Source organism: Capra hircus, chromosome 7 (assembly GCF_001704415.2).
Source record: "Capra hircus breed San Clemente chromosome 7, ASM170441v1, whole genome shotgun sequence".
Taxonomy (NCBI): domain Eukaryota; kingdom Metazoa; phylum Chordata; class Mammalia; order Artiodactyla; family Bovidae; genus Capra; species Capra hircus.
In genome coordinates, this window is record NC_030814.1 from 65640992 (window position 1) to 65657846 (window position 16855).

At 46.0% G+C, this 16855-nt stretch overlaps 1 protein-coding gene across 1 annotated transcript in view; it reads left to right on the forward strand.

The window, feature by feature from the left end:
* FSTL4 (follistatin like 4) overlaps positions 1-16169 on the forward strand; it is a 420441-nt gene extending 404272 nt beyond the window's left edge. Inside the window, exons 14-16 of the mRNA XM_018050393.1 lie at positions 333-440; positions 7661-7770; positions 10175-16169. Of these exons, the coding sequence (XP_017905882.1) occupies positions 333-440; positions 7661-7770; positions 10175-10880 (924 nt within the window). The 3' untranslated portion in view covers positions 10881-16169. The remainder of the gene's footprint in view (positions 1-332; positions 441-7660; positions 7771-10174) is intronic.

Sequence of the window (16855 nt, forward strand, 5' to 3'; positions counted from 1 at the left end):
GATGCTGAGGGTTCAGGAGGCCTCCAAGGCTTACAGGAGAAGTGATGGGAGGGTCCTGAAGCTGACCATGAGTGGAAAACTGGGAAAAAGAAAAACCTGTGTTTATGTTTTTGCCAAGATGGTATGGGTCTTCTTTAAGTAAAACTTGCAAGAAAGGAAAACATTACTAACAACCAATTTTATGCCCCTGAAGACAAACCCACAAAGGTTTCTGCCCTGAGTTCCCAAATGGGCTCATTATCCAGGCTGCTAGGCTGGATAGAGAGGCCTAGAAAAGAATCACTTTCTGCAACAACAATGATCAACTTGTCGCTACCTTTTTTTTTTTTAAGTCCATAGGTGTCGATCCTCTGCCGGCTAAGCTGTCCTATGACAAATCACATGACCAAGTGTGGGTCCTGAGCTGGGGGAACGTGCACAAGTCCCACCCAAGCCTCCAGGTATGTTGGGTACATGGAGGACAACACCCACCAGCAAGAAAGAACTCTCTCCCCAGCTAATCACATTTACCCAAAGTATGTCCATGAAAGAAAGTAGGAAACATCCTCAGGACCACGCCCCTTACAGGCAATTAGCAGGGCATCTTCCGCCAGGCCTGCTGCTAAAGACAGCAACACTGATGGTGGATGGGATTCTGATGTGATGACAACCAGAAGGTGGCTCTTGGGCCCCGCCTAGCCCAGCCCCATGGCACTTGTCTCTTCTCAGCCAGGAGCTCCTGGGGCCAAGCAGGAATGAACCTCTGGACTTCAAAGGGAGCTAGAGCTTTCTCCACCTTGGGCTGCACAGGCTGGAGAATACTGCCAAAGCAGGCACCAGAGAGTAAGGAAGCAGAAGGAAAAGAAGGAAAAGCAGTGGCAATTTTGTTCATAAGTGAAAGCACATTACTGAGTGCTCATGGGGTGCTGGGGCACAGGAAGGTCAGTAACTGGCCCCTGCTCCAGCCTAGGTATATGTTGAGCCCTGCAGTCCAGCCACTGTACTGACTCCCCCTTGGGGAGAGCTTGGGCCCAGCACCACTGTGGGATCCCTTCTTCCACCCGTCAGGGAAGGTCAACCCCAACCTGTGTTGAGTGTGTCTGGCTCAGCCTTTCTCACCGAGGTACATGAGATGATTAAGCCCTACAGAAGGTGATTTAAATACCTGTTCCCTCAATTTTCACAATGATGGTACATAGAACCATTACAGATGCCCAGAAGTTAAACTCAGCGCATACAATGGATTCCTCAGGATATTAAGATTTATTCTCTCAGAACCCCAGTTGAGAAGGGCTGCAGATGGAGCCAAGTTCACCTTTTTCCCAAGACTGGTAAGAGGCCAGGGGACACCCTGTCTACAGAAGCTTCCTCCTGGGGACTGGCCACCCTCCTGGGCCAGGGGAAGGACACTACTTCATCTCCTACACACCAAGACTACTGCCCCTCAGTGGACGCCATCAACACGTCCTGGGCCCCAGCGAGCTGATGACAAATAGTAATAATTCATTAGAGGACCTAGGAGTCAGAATAAGGTCGCTCAGAAAATTGATTTCTCTGGCAGCCCTAAGAAAACAGGTAAGGAAATTCGAAGGGGGGGGGGCCACCAGGAAATATTTTTCTAGAGCTAAAAATTAACAAAAATGATTACCTAATTTAAAACTGCAGGAGATGAGTTGAAAAATGCATGGTTTCTACTGAGACTCAAATTAGTAGCCTGAAAGATAAAGAGCAAGAAAATCCTCAAATCACAGAACAAATATAAGATTAAGATATGAAGTCTCAAAAGACATTTCAAAGTCAAAAGAAGTTTAGAAAAAGTAATAGTTGGGATGGAGTCAAACATTCAATTTGGAATAAAATTTCCAATTTAAAAAAAGTACATCTTGTAGATAGAAAGTGATCCAGGTTACCATGATGAGAAAGAACACATCTCTGCTCTTCCTGGTAAAACTCTGGACTTTTAAGAATAAAAAATATTTCAAGGCAGAAAGAACAAGTCACCTATAGAAGAACAATCAGATTTCTCACCTGCAGCAGTAAAGACTGTGGCATTGTGCCCACATGCTACTAAAAGAAAAGGGTTGATATCCAAGGTATCATTTACCTGTCAGGACAAAAGAAAGACCTAAGCATATGCAAGAATTCAGAGAGCATATCATGAAAGAGAGCAGAAAAATAGCAGGTGAGCCAGATCAGAGACATCGAGATGGAGGAAGATACAGAAGAGACAAGAGTAAGTAAGGAATCTAGAGAGGAAGGTCCAAAATTGAAACAAGATGGATGAGGAGAAACTCATGTGTGAAAGTGAAGTCGCTCAGTCGTGTCCGACTCTTTGCAACCCCATGGACTGTAGCCCACCAGGCTTCTCGGTCCATGGGATTTTCCAGGCAGGAATACTGGAGTGGGGTGCCATTTCCTTCTCCAGGGGATCTTCCCGACCCAGGAATTGAATCCGGGTCTCCTGCATTACAGGCAGACACTTTACCATCTGAGCCACCAGGGAAGAGAGGAAGGTCCAAAATTGAAACCAGATGGATGAGGAGAGACTAATATATAGTAAGTGCTAAATAAAGGCATTTGAATTAGGAGAGATGCACTGAAAGAGATATTCTGATACCAGGCTCTAAAGATGGTAAATTATTTCAGTAAAAGTAAAGATAGGGAGTAGAGGAAAGAGAAGGGAGTAAAAAGATTGCAGCGTGTCATCTTATGAGGATAAGAGAGGATACAGAAAATGCTTTTTGAAATTAATAGTTGAGGTAGGTAACTATCTAATTATTCCAAATATGACAAACTGATTTCTTCTATTAAAAGCAGAGATGATGAGATTGGGTTTGGAAGGAAGAGAGGGAGAGAAAACTAGCTATAATTTGTTTACAAGAGGCATATAAAGTGATGATCGGTGGATGAAAAATGTTTGAGTGTAATATTAATATCAGACAAGGTCAAATTTAAGGTTACAAGCACTAAACAGCATAAGGAGAGACATCATGTGAAGATAAACAGCCAACAGATAGCAAACAACTGAATACATGACACGAGTGATTAACAATACAAGCGTTTGATTTTAAAATGCACTTAAATTGTACATGCCAAGGAGACAATATAATGACATGGGAAAAGGGAATAATATGAATAAGGAACTCGGTTTCATACATATATAGAAAACCTTTCCTCTGCCAAATAGAATTTTTTCACATGTCCACATATACATGTATCAGTAATCACAAAATTTTAACAAATTTTGCAAAAGTCAGTGTTATAGGCTACATTATCTGATAATTAGAAATAATTACAATGTGACCTACCTAATGAGGAAACACTCCGAGATTGTTACTGGAGCAAAGAGGAAATTAAAATGAGAAATTACAGTGTCTGAAAGCAATGAAAAAGAGACTCCTTCTCATCAAAACCTACAGGATAGAGAGAAAACCACACACAAGGGAATAGTTGTGTCTTAAAACCTGCAGAAAATATACTTGTATTAAGAAATTAGAAAAAGAACAAAATAACTGGCAGGAAGGAATTATTTAAAAGGCCAAAATTAGTAGAAACAAAAAAAGAACAAAAACCAATAAATCCTTCATAAACCTGATAAAGAAAAAAACATAAAATGAAGGATGCAGAGAGAGATTACTACAGATGAAGGAAGATGAAAATAATTGTCAAATAGTATACTGCAACTCTGAGGTGGCAAATTTTAAAACCTAGAAAAAACGGATGATTGCAAAATCCAGAAAAAAATAAACTGATCTAGTCAGAAAGAGAAGATATCGTATGACATCACTTATATGTGGAATCTAAACAATGCCGCAAATGAACCTCTCTGTGAAGCAGAAAGAGACGGACAGATATAAAGGACAGACCTGGGGTCAGCAGATACAGATTGTTACACACAGAATGGACAGACAATGAGGTCCCACTGCAGAGCACAGGGAGCTTACAGACAGTGTCCTGGGAAAAACCATAGCAGAAAAGATACAATATTTATATAAATATAAAAAAGTATGTGTGTGTATATTTATGTACAACTGGGTCTCTGTGCTGTACAGCAGAAATTAATGTAAATCAACTATACTTTAATAAAATAAATAATTAAAAAACTGACCTAAGAAAAGGAAAACCTGAAGTAGAACAATTACCAGAGGTTTTTTTTTTTAAAAAAAAAAAAAAGATTAAAGATCTACCATAGACAAACGTACAGCCAAGTTTCTGATGCATTGTTTAACAATTAGATTAATACCTAGGCAAGAACACTCAGACGTATGTATTCAGAAAAAGGCAAGTCATGAGTGGAGGTTTTTCAAAACATATTAAAATACATCGAAGTTGGCTAATTAATAAATTAGTATTGATCCTAGAAACAAATACATTTTAGTGATAGTTGCTTAAAATGTGATAACTGATAAATGAAGCATATGAAATTGGTAAGGCAAATGCTTTTGGGACCATAATCTTATCATTTATGAAAACCTAAAGTTGATCATTTAATCTTATTTCTCAGACCATTTGTATTTAGTGCTACCATTAGCTTTGTGAGAGAGGCTGAGCATAGTATTAATAATTGGAACTGAGCAGAAGAGGAGCTTTTGGGTATAGCCAAGTTATAGCAATGCTTTCAAATGCAGATAGTTTTAGTATCATTTGAACTACCTCAGACCATGTGGGGGAAATGTACAGCTCCTTAGTATTAAAAAATAAAGCTATCAACTAATCTCACAAACACAGAAGCAAAATTCAACATGGTATTAAAAATAGAGTCCAACAATGCATCTAACTGCTTGAGCAGGGAACAAATTCCCAGGATGCAATAATGGTTCACTCTTAGGAAATCAGTCAATATTACTCATACCACAAATTAAAACAGAATAAACTATAATATTTTCAATGAATGCTGGAAAGGCATTTAACTAAATACAGCAGCCATTCTTAATTTAAAAAAAAAACAACTAAAAATAGGAATAGAAGACATAAACATAATGAAGACTCTTTCCCAGAAATCAAGAGCAAATTTTGCCTAAATGACAAAACACTAAGAGCATTTTAATTAATATCAAGAATTAGACCATGATGCCCACCATCACCATAATTAGAAAGTCTGAGAAATGCACTCTGACAAGAAAATGAAATAAACTGAATAAACCTACCTTCATCATTGTGGACTAGTGTTCAGGAAACCACTGCTTGCAAAAACTGCTCCTGGAAATGACAAAAGGCAGAGCCTTTGTGGTGAGCAATTTAGAAATGTGAACCAAAAGCCTCAGTCCAGCAACGTGACCCCTCAGAACTTATCCAGAGGCCATGATCAAGGATGGGCACAGAGATTTAGTTACAGCACTATGTGTTACAGCATTATTTACATTTGCAAAACATTCAAAATGCTATCCTAAGGTTTCTAAATAACACTAAGGGACTGGTTAAACAAACTTTGCTATGACAAAATGAAAGTGGTTCTATAAATGAGGCTTGTTCCACCAAGGCCCTCCCCCAAGAGCCAGTGTTTAAACCTTTGGCATGTTGCAAATTTTGCCCATCATTTTCTTGTCCACCACTCCCAGGTCCAATTTTTAGCTGCATCAAAACTTTGGCTTCCTGCTCTTCCCCAACTGTCACCTCTTAGCTGGCTTCATCCACCCCTCTGGAGCAGATGCTCAGCCTTCCCATCCCCATGCTACCAGCTGACATCTCCCAATATCCAGCCACCTGCCTGCATCCCCAACCAAGCCCATAGATCCAGCAAATTTGAGAGGCTCAAAAGCTATCTTTAGTCACCAACATGCCCAGCTATGTGTTGGGACACAGGCCAAGAAGGAACTCATGACTCATTGGAGAAGTGAGGTTGACTAGCCCATAGCAGTTCAATGGCTCATGATACTGGGTTTTGAAGAAGTCACCTCTGCACACAGGGTGTTAGGGTGGTGAAGCGCGAATGACATTGACTGCTGGCAGCCTGTAATTTTCCATCTCTATTATAAGCTAAAATGACAGACCTAATATCAAGCAATGATTGCATGGTTTCTTGGAATTCTCCAGCATTTTCACCTGAACATTCTAAGATCCAGTTTCCTAATACTGATATTTTTTCTCTTTTTCAAACTTTTTATTTTGTATTGGGGTATAGCCAGTTAACAATGTTGTGGTAGTTTCAGGGGAACAGCAAAGAGACTCAGCCATACATGTACCCATTCTCCCCCAAATCCTCCTCCCGTCCAGGCTGGCACATAGAAGAGTTCCATGTGCTATATGGTAGGTCCTTGTTGGTTATCCATTTTAGATGTAGCAGTGTGAACATGACCATCCCAAACTCCCTACCTATCCCCCAGCGGAACTATAAGTTTGCTTTCTGTTTTTTAAGTAAGTTGACCTAATACTGATATTTTCTTAATGTCTAGTTCTAAGTTTTTTCCCATGGACTTGGCATGGAAATGCCATTCTGGCTTTTTTTTTTTTTTTAATTACAGGAAAATAACCTAACTTTAGAATTTAAGAGCTGCCCTAAAACTAAAATTCCCAGCCTACATCTTTCTAATCTGGCATTCTGCCTGTTGACCCCTGGAGGGAAAGCACCATCCCCAAAACCCCAGCCTCAAACCTGCCAGAGGAGGCAGGGCAGGTGCTGTCTGTCTTGTCGTTAAAGAAAGAGCCAGAGGCAGTCCCACTCTTAAAAGGTTAAAGCGTCCAGAGCTCTAAGCCTTGTGAATCACAAAGCCCCACCAAAGACTGTCCTCAGCCCTAGGCTGCAAAAATCTGAATCCTTCCATCTCTATACATGGTCACAATATAAAGATCAGAAAATGTGTCTCCCCTCCCTGGTCAGAGTCTGGCGTCTGCCTTCTGTCCTGCTAAGAGGATCTGGGCTTGTCCTTTGGGTCCTCCAGCCAAAACTGCCCACAGGTTGGCCAAGCCCCTCATCTGGCTGCAGGTCTGCCACCTATCTGGGAATCACCTAGAACCTGGAGGCGGATGAGCACATGCAGAAGGCAAGAGGACACAGGCTGTCTGGCTCAGTGTTTCCAGCCTGCCTGTGCCAAGGTCTCAGAAGCTGGTAGACAAAAACCCAGCCTGACCACAGGGGGCTTTCCAGCAGGGCCTCCATCCTGTCTAACCCCAGATATCACTCAGCTCTGTCCAGGACTGCCAGGGTACCCTTCCCTTATACAGACACAGCAGGGACACACACCAAGGCACTGCTCAAGTTGCCTCCTGCCAAGTCCACAGGGGATAAAATTGCTCCTCCCAGGGAACAGAGACAGCCATGCTCTGTCACTACCAATTTGTACAAAACACAGGGCCTAATTCTCCACTGCTCACAGCAAGTCCCATTTGTAAAAGTGGAACCCTCCCTTGCATCCTAATCACCGACTCTAAGTGACCCAGCCAGCATCTCTGAAAGATGCCTGTTTTCTCTATTAAATTATGGACTCACAATGCTCAGAGAGCACCTCTGCAAGCAGCATACGGTGGAGACTCTCAACACAGCAACCTAGGCACCTGGTGTCAAGGGAAAATACAGAACCAGTCAACTCCACCATTGCGTGTTTCGCTACTTAAAACCCCTCTCCCCCTTTTCCCAGCCAAAAAGAGGATGACTACCCGAGTGTGCCTGGGTCTGTACGTTTCCACCGCCCACCCCACCTCTGCTTGGATGGACCCTCACAAGGACTTCCATTCTATGTTATAGGTGATCACAGAGGCCAGCACTGGCCAGGGCCAGCGCCTCATCCGCACACCCTTTGCCGGAGTGGACGACTTCTTCATTCCCCCAACAAACCTCATCATCAACCATATCAGGTGAGACTAGCCCACAAGCCCTAAGCTACTCCACGCCCCAGCTCAGCCCTCTATGGGGCAGCTTTGCACCAGGGAGGCCCTGCTCCTTTCTCTTTCTCCCTAACTCCTTCTTTGGACCACATTAGGAAGGAACAGAGAAACAGCCCCATCCCTGTCTTCACTGTTAAAGTTAAGAAAGGCACCCAGCTCCTAATGCCCTCAGGGACCCAGTGAGGTCAGGAAGTCTTATAACTGTGGTTAGCTGTGTACTCTATCCTTGCTATATGTTTAAAAAAAAAAAAAAACACCTAGTAGATAGAGGTAGTCCTCCCACCTGTTTTATGGATGAGGAAACTTAGGCCCAGAGAACGGAAGACACTGACCTAAGTCACACAGTCAGGAACTGGCAGCATCAGACTAAACATGGGTCTCCCACAGAAGGGGAAGGAGGTGGGGATGAATTGAGAAAGTGCCATTGAAATATACACATTACCACGTGTAAAACAGATAGCTTAGATATCTAAGATAGATAGTGGGAAGTTGCTGCGTTACACAAGGAGCTCAGCCTGGTGCTGTGTGATGACATTACCTAGAGTGGGGTGGGGAAGGGCTAGGGAGGATCAGGAGGGAGGGGATGGAGATATATATATATATACATATATACACATATTAACACACACACACACACTGATAGCTGATTCATGTTATTGTACATCAGAAACTAACACAACATTGTAAAAGCAATTATCCTCCAATTAAAAATACATTAAAAAAAAATTTTTTTAAGCCAGGTCTCCTTTCGGTGCCCCCTTTGGCTTCATCCTCTAATAACCACAACCTGTGGCTCCTCTCAGAGGCCCTGGAACACCTGCTTTGCCACCATCCAAAAGAACAGCTTAGTAATAACAGCCGTGGCCTCAACTGCAAACCTCATCCCAGCCTGGCCACTGCCCTTCCCTCTTCCTTTCAGAGAACCTTGACACTTAGTCAAGGCACCACTGCCAGAAGGCTGAGTGTGCCCTCTTATAAAGTCATCAAGACCCAAATGTCTTGTGGCAGTGTTTATGCCTTCCTTTACTCTGACATCAAGCACCTTTTTCCAGGAAGAAATGACTCACTTTTGCAAGCTGAAGCTGGACTTGTAAAAATAAGGCTCATCCATTTATATCCTTGCCCAAGGGAGAAAATAACAGCTTTCTGACCTCCCCACCTCACTCCAGAGAATACTTGGGGAAGAGCCTCTAAGATGGTTATAAATGGTAAACCACCTTAAAGAAGCTGAATTCAGACAGGAGTCATGCAAACTCAGGCACTGCAGAGCCTGTGTGTGACTTTTCCATGACAGCTACCTACAGGCCTGGGGTTTTCTTTCTGCTCTTCGCATGCTCTAGCTCTTTAAGAATGCTTTAAAGATGCCATCACATGGGCATTTTCCCATCTCTGAGGCATAGCTTACTATTCAAGAGAAAATTGTGGGAGACATTTTTCTCTACTCCGGTAGGTGTACACAACACCCAAAGGCCTCTGTAAGCAAGGGGTTTAGGCAGACTCTCGTGCTCAGAGTGAGTCCTTCCTGGAGTCAGACCCATTTGCAGCTCACAGATAGCCTCCAAAGAGGAATTTCACCAAGTCCAGATGCGGCAACCACCACCTACTGACCTCTTCCAGTAAAGTGCCCACTCCAAGATTTAATCCTCCCAATAGCCGTCGGAAGGAACTACCCTCATTCAACTTGCAGAGGCTCAGAGGGGTTCAGCAGCTTGCCCCAGGCTCTGCAGCTAGCAGGCACCATGGGAGTGCCAGGCCATCTGGCTGTAAAGGTAAAAGCTGTCCTCAGCCCCAGCCCAGGGTTCCTCTGACCAGCATCATCAGTGTAGCCAAGGGAGAGGCTGCCCTCACGTCCCTCTCCAAGGGTCAGGGGGCATGGATAAGACATCTGTCTGTCCTTGTTCTCTTGTATCTGCATCCCCAGGTTCTGACTCACCCGTTAGTCCACAAAACCACTCAGAAATGGGCTCACCTGTCCTGTCCTCCTAGCAGGCAGAGTCAGGGCAGACATATCTTGTCCTTTCCCTCCAGCCACGGGCCCACCACTTCTCAGCTGGCACAAGGTCTCTGGGAAGCTGAATCAAAGACACCCCGGAGGGAGGAGCTGCTGAGGCATAATTCCACTCCTTCACCATTTCTAAAGATGTGTGCATGTTATAGGAGCGTAAATCCAGGAACATTCTGTAACTCAACTGCACTTGGCTTGAGATCATAGATGAATCACTTATGAAACCATCTCCTGCCAAATAGGAGATCTTATTAACAGGCTATTAGATCAGCAAAGGATAGAGGACAACAGAAAGGATGCCATCATTTAAGGCAAAAGACAGATCCTTAACCCTCCCGCCTTCTGACCTCAGTCTTCATCCCCTCCCAGGTTCGGCTTCATCTTCAACAAGTCTGACCCTGCCATCCACAAAGTCGACCTGGAAACGCTGATGACCCTCAAGACCATCAAGCTGCAGAGCCACGGCTGCCTGCCGCAGGCCATAGCCCACACCCATCTGGGTGGCTACTTCTTCGTCCAGTGCCGGCAGGACAGCTCTTCTGAAGCACCCCCGCAGCTGCTGATCGACAGCGTCACAGACGCGGTGGTCGGACCCAACGGCCAGGTCACTGGCACCCCGCACACATCCCCGGATGGGCGCTTTGTAGTCAGCGCCGCCCCGGGCAGCCCCCAGCTGCACGTGCAGGAGATCTCACTGCGCGGGGAGATCCAGACCCTCTACAACCTGAAAGTGAGCCCCGGTGTCTCAGATGTGGCCTTCCAGCGCTCCTTCACCCAGGGAGACCAGTACCATGTCTACGCCACACTCGAGACAGAGCCAGACCTGCTGTTCCTGGAGCTGTCCACGGGCAAGACGGGTGTGCTGAAGGGCCTGAAGGAGCCCGCGCCCACAGGGCCAGCCCGGGCCTGGGCAGGGCCCCGCAGGATCGTGAGGGACAGCGGGCTGTTCGGGCAGCACCTCCTCACACCCGCCCGGGAGTCGCTGTTCCTCATCAACGGGAGACAGAACGCACTACGGTGCGAGGTGGCGGGCGTGAAGGGGGGGACTACGGTGGTGTGGGTGGGCGAGGTATGAAGCAGTCCCGATCAGGCACCCTGTACATTTCTACAGACAAAAGCAAAAAACCTGTATTCGCTTTGTGGTTCAACACTGGTCTCCTTGCAAGTTTCCTAGTATAAGGTATGCGCTGCTAACGAGATCGGGTGGGTTTTAGGATGTAGGATTTCTGCCTTGGGCTGCGATGAGAACCTGCTGCCATGTAAAGGAATCATCGTGCGCCCAGCTACGCGCCACGTTACCTGGGCCGCCCTGGAACCAGGAGCTCCAGCTTTCCAGGCGGACGCTTCTGTCAGTTGCCTTTGCATCCTCATTCTTTAACACCGGGTCCGTCCAGACTTCATCCTGCTGGAGTGGCCTGAAGCCGGGGGCTCCCAGGAGCAGGGCCCTCCCTCCTGACCTGAGAGCCTCATCCACTCTCCCTCTGGACCTCATTTTCTCCTTTGCAGCTGCTTCTCGCTTTTCTTTCCATATGACTTGTAAGCCTGAGGGAGAGCCAACAAGACTTATTGCATCTTGGGGATGGGGAAATCACTCACTTTATTTTGGAAATTTTGATTAAAAACTAATTTTTTATAATCTCAAATGCTAGTAAGCAGAAAGATGCTCTCCCAGGTCCAGCTGTATTCTTCCCTGCCTTAGGCCACGTCTCTGAGAGGCACTACCCCACACCTGACAGCCAAAAAGAAGACAGTGGCCATCAAGGGGACTGGGGTCCTCTACATCATGGACACCCCCAAGTGCAGATCAGACCACCACATTGGTAAAGGCTTTTTCTGGGTTGGGACTCCAAGAGACCAAGACAAACCCTGTGTGCCTGCTTATCACCACTCAAGGGGGACATGTATTAGCCTGTCCAGTACCCCAGATTCTGGGCTGACCAAGCTTGCCTGCAAATGTGCCTGCAGAACAGTGGCCTCCAGGATTCAAGTGGGGTTCCTTAGGCTATCCCTTTAAAACCCCACTCTCTTCTGCCTGCGGCCCTCGCACTCAACTCGTACCCAAGTCCCTGCATCCACACAGCACAGACAGCACGTGTCAGTGTTCCTTACACACGGGTCCCCATCTCCCCAGGAACACACAAGGATGCGGGAGGCCACTGCCACAGTACTCCCACATGTGTAAGCTGTGGTGGGCTCTCCAGGGCAATCAAAGAAGTACAACCCAACAGATCCCATATCGGAGAATCTCAGCAAGAAGAGGCTCCCTTGGGCTCTCAAAGCACCCTTCTCGTGCACATCAGCAGGTTTGAATGGTCATTTTTCAAGCCACCTGAAGTAGGAAGGGGTGTGGTCCCATCACAGACACATCAGTTTAGATGCCCTTCTCCTGCCAATGTGGCCATGATTTTCCTGAGCTACTGAGAAATGGCCTCTTTCAGAGAAAGAGAGACATAGACCCTGTCTCACTGGAAATACAGCATCTCAGTCCCAATCCACCTGCCCCCTCACAGAGCTCCTGGTATCAGCCAGTCCTCTGATATGTCTCATGCATCTTAGTCCACCATACTCTTGTCCCCAAAAACTCCCGGGAGTGTGCCTAGACATATACATTCACAGATTTTTTAAGATAAAATATGTAGATATTTGAGGAAACAGACCTCAAAACCTAATTATTTAGTTTTACAATAACTGGGATGGATGGAAAACACATCTCACCTTTTTTTTTTTTTTTTTTCCGATTATTCCTGCCTCAATCTCTTGACACATTTGCTTGCACGTCTGTCACTGAAATTTTCCAGCTTTCACAAGCTTCTTCCTTTGGGAAGACCTTCTGAACTGTGGCAGCCCCTGGAAGAAAAAGAAAGCCTCTGAGTCTACATGAAGAAGAGCCCACCAACTGCCAGGCCAGAACATCAGCCCCTCCGTGTTACAGGATTCCTGAGTAAGAGACCGGTCGAGCCGCACCTGGCCTTCTTCACTGGGAGTGACTTCAGCGGCACCGGTTCCTTTCCACTATTCCTTCCACTTTCAAGTGTGGGAAGCTTATCAGCCTCTCACTGTCATCACTATGTAGTTACAAAGCTGGAGATAGCCAGTTTAGGTCTTGCTGCCAGCATTTCAGATACAATGAAGTAGGAGAAGGGAATCACAGCCCTGAAAATTGTGAAATTTGAAAATTCATAAAGGCAGGAAAGTCCATGTTTTTTTCAGCAGTGCAGCCAACTGAAAGGCTGGCTAGGATTCCACCTGCCTCTTCCTCCCATACTTCATCCCCAGCTGAATTTCATGGAACACAGTCTGAAAGCCACTGGGATATGAAGTCATCACAACAGCCAAGATCCTTCTTATGAACACAAATCATCAGCTATCTACTAATACTTATATTAAAGGAATATTTGTTTTACCAAAAGAGTCACCCCAAAAGTCACTTACGTAACGAACTATTTCAAAATTACTGGATTTTGAAATAAAATTCATTGCAGAAAAATTCAACGTAGATATTTTTTTTCAGGCTAACAAACACACAAATAAACCTATAGTGACGTTAAGGATTTGAAATAATACCCTCATTCTCCTTCTGCCCAAGTGAGCAGGACCCTACATGGAGGTACTGGGTCCAAAAGCCCGCCCAGCCATTCACAGATTGAGTTGGAAGAGAGATTTGTCTGCTCCTAGAAGCCTACATGGACTTCTGCACAAGGAAGCTTGGGTGTGAATCACACACAGTGAGGCCAATGCCATCATCCCAGCCCCACAACACTGAACCAGCAAGTCCTGCCTGGGGCTGGCCCAGGCTCCCTTCTTAAGTCTTCATTCAAGTCATTCCAAGATCCTACTATTTTCCCCATGCCTGCAGAGGTAGCTGGAAGAGCCCTGTAAAGTCTAGGCAGGGGCCACACTCATACCAAGCTTCAGATTCTATGACCTAGAGACGGCAGCGCAGGAGACAGAAGCTCAGTCCCTGCGATTCCCACCCCAATCTCAGCCTCCCAGCTCCAGGTTAGTATCCTGGAGGATAGCTCTCAAGCCCAGATAAAGCCGAGAACCACCTGCCACCCTAGGAAATTGTAACAGCTGAGTCTTCACAGAGGAAAGCCGCCTGGAGCTGGCTTCATGTGGCCCCACTTCTTTTCTGTTGACCAAATAACCTGTGAACTAGTGGAGATTTCAGAACTGAGTTGCGAAACAGATTCACGATGGATAAATTTTTCTACAAGGGGCTTAAAAAGTAATCCGATTCATTTCCACAGTGTGTTTCATCCAAATGCCATGGATGCTGCGCCCTCTTCATTATTACATTGCACAGCTCACTCCCCTATGCTTCTCTTCAAAAGCCAGCCTCCAGGAGCACTGATACTGCTCCCAACTCTCTCCTACACATCCACCAATCTACCTCACATCCTCCTCTTCCTCGCACCCAGCACCCCCCGGAATGTGCACTCCAAAGCAAGACACCAGACAGGCAAAGTAAGATGACAATGATGCTGACATGAAGTCCTTTGCCATCTTTCCCCACCCAGGACCCCAGATCCCACTCCAGGTGCAATCAGAACCCATGGGGACACAGCTCCTTGCTGCTCAAATCACACCCCCAAGCCCTAGCTCACAGCCCTTTGGAGTTTGATGAGCAAGACTAGAGAGAACTCAGAACTGTCAGAGAAGTCCGTTACGATCAGACAGAAACTGCAGGACAAGAATAGAGACCATGCCATCTCAGCCAAGCCCTAAAGGGCTGAGCTACATCCCTCCATCCTCACCTTGTGCTCTGCCTTTCCCACCTCCTTCCTATGCCGGGAGATGCCCGCTCATGAACAACTCCAGGGGCAACTCACCTAATCACCACACCAGCTCCCCCAGGGGTCTTTGCGTGCTGCTTCCTGGCTTTGGGGTACAAGTGAAAAGTCATTCATCGGGCCAAGTCCTATACTATTTCCTCCCAGATTGGCACACAGGCAAAGCAGTTTTGTTCAAGAAAGTCATTAGCTGCCTTGATTGCTCTCCAAAATCATAGAGATCATATAGAACAGAGGGGCTTAAAAGAATCAAGGGGAAAATACATAGCATTTATCCTCAAGGTGCAACTACAAGACCCCAAATATCTGGTGGAATGCAACCCACTTTCTTTAGTCTACACCAGGTTACCTGCTGAGCCACTTGAGAATTTGAGTGTCTTATCTGGACCTTCAGGATTTAGGCACCAGCCACCCAGCAGACATTGGGAGCCCAGTAATAATGGTCTCCTGTGAGCAGTACTGGGAATTTAACCAGACACAATGTGTGAAATTATGGAAGATAGGGAAGAGCAGGGACTGACCTTCAAAATTCACAGCAAGTCTTCATTAGCCAGCACGAGAGTGTTGAGCATGTGCTTGGTTTTTGCATGAAACCACACTTCACACATCCCTCTTCCCAAGCTCACCCCTGTGGCCCCAGGGAGCAGGCCATGCCCTAAAGGGCTGTAGAGGGCTCGGCCTACATGCCATGAAAATAACTTGATGACCCACCTCTACTCCCACCTGGTGACATGTGGCTCTCCACCCGTCACCAAGGCAGGATCAGACAGTGCTGCTCCCTGGGGGCACCTTCTTCAAGAGTGTTTCAGAGGAATGGCAACCATGAAAAATTGGCTGAAGATGGGGCCCAAGACATTTCCTAACTCTAAACCTTCATCTGCTGCCCGGTATAACATCTGCCATAGCTTTAATTGTTGTTGGTCCCTGGCTCCTTCAGCTGCTTCAGAGGTGAGGGACAGCAGTCTGCAAGCACCCCCTGCACCCCAGACCCACAGCACAGACTTCTGCAGTACCCGCAGCCCACACCCTGACTGCCTGCCACTGGCCAGGCCCCTTCTCATTCCTGGGCCCTTCCTACACCACCCCTCTCCCCACTGCTCGTGCTTCCTGAAGGCCTGTGAGATGATCTGAAAGCAGACTAGGCATGGAATTTCGCTGCAGTGTCGCACACACTGTGTTCATGCTATAGTGCAGTGAACGACCCTCGCAATGTGAAGTCACACACACACGCTCCATTTGCCCCGTTAGGATTCTCCTCCTGCCCCACCTCAGAAAACTTCCAGATCTCTCATGTTGAGGCAGATTACATTATTTTGAGCAGTTGTGTAGACTCCAAAATATATTTTCTGTAATCACTGGTATTTCTCGAAGGTCTCCTGTAATTACTATACATGTGAATTTTTCCTTATTTATAAAATATATATAAATTATTTTTAATACATCAATTTTAGTAGAAATTTGTACCAACACAGTAACTGTATGTGGCATTGGAAATAAGTTTGTGTTTACGTTAACGTATTGCACAGTATTGGACACGCCATGTATTTGCAGTACCACTTGATATAAAGATGTTTCACAGAGTATCATAAAGTATTGTCATTGTAAATGCTCTTTTTCTGAGGATTTTACAATAAAACTTGAAAAAAGTTGCCTTTTTTTGGTGCCAGTCTATGTGCATTTGTTAAAGTGAGGACTGATTAAGGCAACCCAGGCCTGTATAGGTCCATGATGGTCAAGGCAAATTGGCCCCTGCTCTGACCCAGTCCAGGAAGAGACTGGACAAAGGCAAGCACCTGACCCCAGAAGTATTTCTTCCCCATGTCGAAGTTTCAGCTCCCAAAATACACAACTGACATCTGGTCCAAAACTTCTCATCACCTGCCTTGCAGTGCCCTTAAAATCCACCCCAGCCCCCAGACTAATTCACTCTCAACTCCAGTCACCCTTGTTTCTCACTGCAGTAGACTTTCAACTGGGATACAGAATGTGTAAAGTGCTCAGTAATCACCAAGCTACCCATGTGGGACACCTGCCATGAGCCACATGGTGCTAGGGAGGGGGCCAGAAAGTGAAAGTGAAGTCACTCAGTTGTGTCCAACTCTTTGCGACCCCATGGACTGTAGCCCACCAGGCTCCTCCCTCCATGGGATTCTCCAGGCAAGAGTACTGGAGTGGGTTGCCATTTCCTTCTCCAGGGGATCTTCCCGACCCAGGGATCGAACCCAAATCTCCTGCATTCCACGAAGACGCTTCCAAG